The sequence below is a fragment of the Nelumbo lutea genome, chromosome 2 (genome assembly GCF_056320005.1).
Source record: "Nelumbo lutea isolate HS-2025 chromosome 2, American lotus-T2T, whole genome shotgun sequence".
Classification (NCBI taxonomy): Eukaryota; Viridiplantae; Streptophyta; class Magnoliopsida; order Proteales; family Nelumbonaceae; genus Nelumbo; species Nelumbo lutea.
In genome coordinates, this window is record NC_142685.1 from 55,019,501 (window position 1) to 55,024,894 (window position 5,394).

Consider the following 5,394-nt stretch of genomic DNA (forward strand, 5'->3'; position numbering starts at 1 on the left):
CTATAAGAATAGTTTAAGAAATTTATTCAAATTTAAATAGCTGAATGAGAATCTTTTTTCCAAGTTAGTTAATGGAATTCAAGAGGGGATATTTGTTATAAAGTGAAAGTACAGAAGTTTTGGCACAAATAAAAGGAGTCAGGATCTGCTCCTCACTGAGCGTGTTTCACTCCAACCTCATAATATGTCTTGGCGACACATCAGGAACATTTCCCGCACTTATATTTATTATTTATGGAAGATATTTCCAAAATAGGGTGTGATGTCACTGTGAGGCGCGTGTGTAAGCAATAGATCCCAATTCATATAAAAGTGGATAGGGGTATTTGTTATTGACCCTATATTATAGGGTCTTTATAATTTACCATTGTTTTAACTTTTAAGGCCTTGTTTTAAACTTTTAATCACTTAATATGATTTTTTCCATGTTGGAATATCGGCCTACATGGTTGGAACGGGATCTGCTCCATACATTTGGGCGCCTCACATGCATATCCACCATGCATTGGGAATATCTCCCATAAATAATAAGTTACATGTACGGGAGATGTTCCCAATGCATGGTAGGATCTGCGTGTGACGCGCCCCATGTGAAGAGCAGATCCGGTCTCCGTCTCCCATACAATTGAAAAGTATTCGCTTTTATGATAAAACTGGTTACGTGGTTTCTATATCGTCATGGAGGGGAGCATCTCCTCCATTAAAAGGAGCGAAAGTAAACTCCAGTAATTGATGTCTTGTCGTTTCTCACACGTGTATGCTCTCTTCTTCTCGGCCAACGCCACTCGAGTTTCGTTAACAACTTTTCCAGTTTCCACCCTCGCGGAGGACGGAGGTTGCTAAGCAAACCGACAACTGTAAATAAAGTGGGTAGGAAGCGGGGCCCTCTCAGGGGCCACCTCGTCAACATCACAATGTCCAAACTTTGCCACGTGTTAACTCAGCGTAACTCCTACAAATATCTTCTTCTCATTGCCTTATGGGATGCCTCGCCAAAGGTAAAATTGGTTTTTAGTGAGAGCGACTGAACCGAAAAAACCAATCACTACCGGTCACAACGTTATCGACTTTACGACTTATCGTTACCTCAGCTGTGTCTGTGTGGCAGCTATCACCGTGGTGTACCGGTTAGACCGGTATCCTATATAAATCCCATTCTGGAGTTGATCGTAGCCAAATTTCGCGCTCTCTCGCTCGCTCTCTTTATTTCTTATCGCTTGCTTTACTCGTCCTTTCCTCAGCTTTCTTCGGGACAGGCTACAGGGATTGCCGTTCTCTTCCCAGTTCCCTCTGTCGAAGGTATGTCTATCTCGTCTTCGTTCTGTGCTTTCTTTTATTGATTTTGATAACTCTTTCAGAATTTCTTAAAAGAATTTTTTATCCTCCAGCTGTTTATATGCTTTTTTGCTTCAGTTATTTTTTTTCATCGTTTATGTGTTTCCTTTCCAAATTTCCTGTTTTTTCTTTAGCGATATCATTACGTTTGGTGCGAATTTTCAATTGTTGCAATGGCTGAACTGTTTGTAAAATTTTGTTCTACAATGCGGGAAAAGATTTCACAAAGAAATTTATCAATTTTGTCTCTGTTCATCTTTTTCTTTTATTATTTTTCTTCCATTTTCTGCTCTTCTGCTGTTCTATCGATTCCATTCTGTTGTGAATCAAATGTTTTGTTGTTTTCTAGTTCTCTGTTGATATGAACCGATTATAATTACGAAAATTTTCTAGGCGCTTCAATGATTTTTGTTTCCGATCGATTTCGGTGATATTTTCCTCACCCTTGTTCTTTCCTGATATTGTGAACTTACTTCAGCTATCGAATTTCTTTGTTGCTGGTTCTTACGTAACTACGGTACTGGATTATATTTCGTTAGTTTGTCCTTAACAAGTACTACAACACTTTGTCTGCCGTGATCATGTGGTTTGATAAAATTTGTATATTATATTTCGGGCCATAGCATATAAGCTTGTTTGTCGTGCGGACTGTTCTGCTTTTCATTTCTGCTACTTTGTTATTTCAGGGATCATTCTACTAACGATGAAGGCCGCCAAAGGGAAAGGGTCGGTGAAAAGGGACACAAAGGAAACATTGAAGCCTGTTGATGACAGGTCTATACATTTATGCTTCTTATAAACGAATGTTCTTTGGTTTTTGCTCGTTTTTGTAGAGTAGAATGACTATGTTAATTCTATTCAAATTTTAGAGTTTTTATTGTTCCACTTGGTAGTGGTATTTTGCTGGTTTTTGTAGAGAGTAAGATGACTGTGAATTCTATTCAAAATTTTAGAGTTTTATTGTTATTAGTGTTCCACTTGGTAGTGGTATTAGGCGAACAGATAATTGGCAGTCGGGGGCTCTCTTGTTTTAACTGTTTTGTTTATTCCTTACAGAAAAGTTGGGAAGCGAAAAGGCACTTCTAAGCCAGATAAAAGTAGCAAAAGAAAGGCCAAGAAGGAAAGATTAGCCAAGAAAGACCCTAACAAACCAAAGAGGCCTCCTAGTGCCTTTTTTGTTTTCCTGTAAGTATTTGTGATTTTGTTGATCATAAATACTCATGTTGCATTCCTTTTAATGTCTGTCTTGATTCTTCTCATGTTACACAGTGAAGAGTTCAGAAAGACTTATAAACAAGAAAATCCCAATGTGAAGGCCGTCTCAGCTGTAAGCAGTTATCACACACAAAGTGTTTCTTTTCCTCTCAGTTTTTGGTTCCATATACAATTCATTTCTTTTTGTGGATTAAGTTGTTAATTTGTTTATCTAATGCTGTTAACAAAGGTTGGGAAAGCTGGAGGCGAGAAATGGAAATCCATGTCTGATGCTGTAAGTATCCAAACTTAGCTGAAAGTACATAGGACTGGTTGGAATATAAAAGACAATGAAATATCACAAGCCTTTAAAGCATTGGCTAATCTCGACCTAATAAATTCAATGAATTCTGTTTGCAAAGGTGCTGCAAAATTTAGTGGTGTTGACTCCATCTTGTTTTTGGCTATGCACTAACACAAGTCCCTGTTGAAGTGCTTGTTTGGTGATTTCTGATCTTTTAGAAAATTTGGCGAAGCCAATGGCATCCTGGTGTAATCTTCTCAGGCAACCAAACGAGCATTGTATGTAGGGGGCCAAGGCTCAAAACATACCGGTTGGAGTTAGAGATAGCCTAGAGCTTTGGAAAATTTGACAATTTGGAAACTAGTGCAGTTGGTATAGCCATAATAATTAATTACACCAGTCATAATTTCATTTTTTGCTGTGGATGAGTTCAACATTTCTATCTATGACTTGATCAATTGTTTTCATTTATGATGTGTTGCTGACCCAAGTACTTTGTTGACTGGCTTTGGCAGGAGAAAGCTCCATATGAAGCAAAAGCTGCAAAGAAGAAGTCTGAGTATGAAAAGCTTATGAATGCCTATAACAAGAAACAGGTGAAAGCATGTGGCCATATGCCAGCCTTTGCTCTAATCAAATATATTGCCCGGTTACCTTAGTCTGCTAACTCCTGTTTTTATCTCAGGAAAGTGCAGCTGATGATGGTGATGAGGAGTCTGATAGGTCAAGATCTGAAATCAATGGTGAGGATGAGGAAAGTGGAGAGGTAGGTCTCCTAAGTTGTCCCTTAGTATAGATATCATATTTCTTAATGTTTTATTGCATGCTATCATTCACAAACCTTAATATGGATGGGTGTTGCATCTATCAGAAAGGATAAATGGTTCTCTTGGAAGCATAAATGGAAATTACATTATAGTAGTTGCTAATCTAACATTTTGCACAGTGTCAAAGGATGAGGATGCAGTTGTTGCTGCAACTAGGGGTGTCAATGGACCGCTTTTGGGTTGGATCCCATCCAAATCAAAATCAATTTGGATTGACCGGAGGGACCAATAAGACATTGACTTGGATCAGTCCAGACCCAATGGTCCAAAGTATTTATTGGATTGGACTGCAACCTGGTCAATCTGTAATGGATTTATATTGGATTGGGTCGGATTGAGTCAATATCTGGTCCATTGATAGAAGATAAGAATACAGGTGTCAATGGACCAGGTTTGGGTTGGAACCAATTGAAATTAAAACCAATTTGAACAGATTGGATGGTCCAGACATTGAATTGGACTGGTCCAAATGGTCCAAAGTATTCATTGAATTGGTTTTGGTTTCAATTGGTATGGTCCAGACATTGAATTGGACTGGTCCAAATGGTCCAAAGTATTCATTGAATTGGATTGGACCTGGTCCATTTGTAATGGATTCACATTGGACTGGATCAGATTGGACGGAATCTAGTCCGATTGACACCCCTAGCTGCAACTTGCACATCCCACCATAGTGTTATAGTGCATAGTGGGCCCAATGGTGCAGATCCTACCTGGATGGTGGGATGTTTGTGTTCTAGCAATGCCTGGGAGCTTGCACTGGACCTTATTTGGAAAAATGAATTTATCGAGTGATTTTACTCTCTGTATGATATGATCCCCATGTTCATGGATGGGAAATATGCATTATATTGATATTTTATGCTAGGGTGAGTAGGTAATTCTTAATTATAATGTTTTGAATAAGTTGTTGCATCAAGATATGAGATTCTTCTACATGGACGCATCATCAATAGGTTGTTCTCATTATATATGTCTCTTTTGTGACCTACTCATTTTGGTATCTCCTCCATGCTTAATAAGAACTACTAATTTATGGTTTGGTCATCTACAGGAGGAAGAGGAAGAGGAGGATGATGACGATGATGACGAATGAGAACCTGATGTGATTTTCTGACTTGGTCAATTTGGTTGTTCCAGGCTATCATGTCTGGATCTTGTATAATCATACCTGTAATATAGCATGCCAAAAGCAAACAACATTAGCCTGATAGCGTGTAATTTTTGTTCCTTTGGCTTAGTTTGGGACTGTATTTGTATTTGCACTCTTCCCAAAAATGCATATCTTACAGATAAGATATTCAACCCATTACCGTATTCCTGCTACCATTACTTAAATTCAAGAGGAACCGAAACAGAAACTGATTGAAATCTCTTCAATCTCCTCTCAGAATTAATTAAAGTAACTATAATGTAGATCATCATGAACAAAGCCAAAGTTGCTGGTGTCAAGATGGGCGTAGAGGGCTTCTTATTAAACGGCTTATGTTACCAGTTACCTTACAACTTCCAGTGCTCTGGAAACCTTTATACATCTGAGGGAGCATCTGCTTCTCCAAAAAGCAGACTTTGAGCTTTGCAACTTTTCTGTGGGTTTGCTTTCTCTTATATTCATTATCATCTTTTGCATGTTATGGACTTGTGGGTGTCACGAATTTGATGATGATGTGATTCCTTTTGTTCAACATACTGATTTTTTTTTCATGACTACAAGCTTTTTTGAGATGCCCTAAT

At 38.4% G+C, this 5,394-nt stretch overlaps 1 protein-coding gene across 1 annotated transcript; it reads left to right on the forward strand.

Moving 5' to 3' along the window:
* The first annotated feature begins 1,176 nt into the window (after positions 1-1,176).
* LOC148870814 (high mobility group B protein 3-like) lies at positions 1,177-4,969 on the forward strand. Its single transcript, XM_088971712.1, has 8 exons — positions 1,177-1,299; positions 2,022-2,109; positions 2,392-2,520; positions 2,605-2,662; positions 2,780-2,824; positions 3,349-3,429; positions 3,519-3,599; positions 4,715-4,969. The coding sequence occupies exons 2-8, from the start codon at positions 2,039-2,041 to the stop codon at positions 4,754-4,756; spliced, it is 507 nt and encodes a 168-aa protein (XP_088827838.1). The 5' UTR covers positions 1,177-1,299; positions 2,022-2,038; the 3' UTR covers positions 4,757-4,969.
* The last annotated feature ends 425 nt before the right edge of the window (positions 4,970-5,394 follow it).

What these genes read in the sequence shown, in the direction of transcription:
- LOC148870814 (XM_088971712.1), top strand. Translation starts at nt 2,039, where the DNA reads ATGAAGGCCGCCAAAGGGAAAGGGTCGGTGAAAAGGGACACAAAGGAA. An exon ending in TTGAAGCCTGTTGATGACAG is followed by an intron (nt 2,110 to 2,391) that starts GTCTATACATTT and finishes TATTCCTTACAG; the next exon opens with AAAAGTTGGGAAGCGAAAAG. An exon ending in ATGCCTATAACAAGAAACAG is followed by an intron (nt 3,430 to 3,518) that starts GTGAAAGCATGT and finishes TTTTTATCTCAG; the next exon opens with GAAAGTGCAGCTGATGATGG.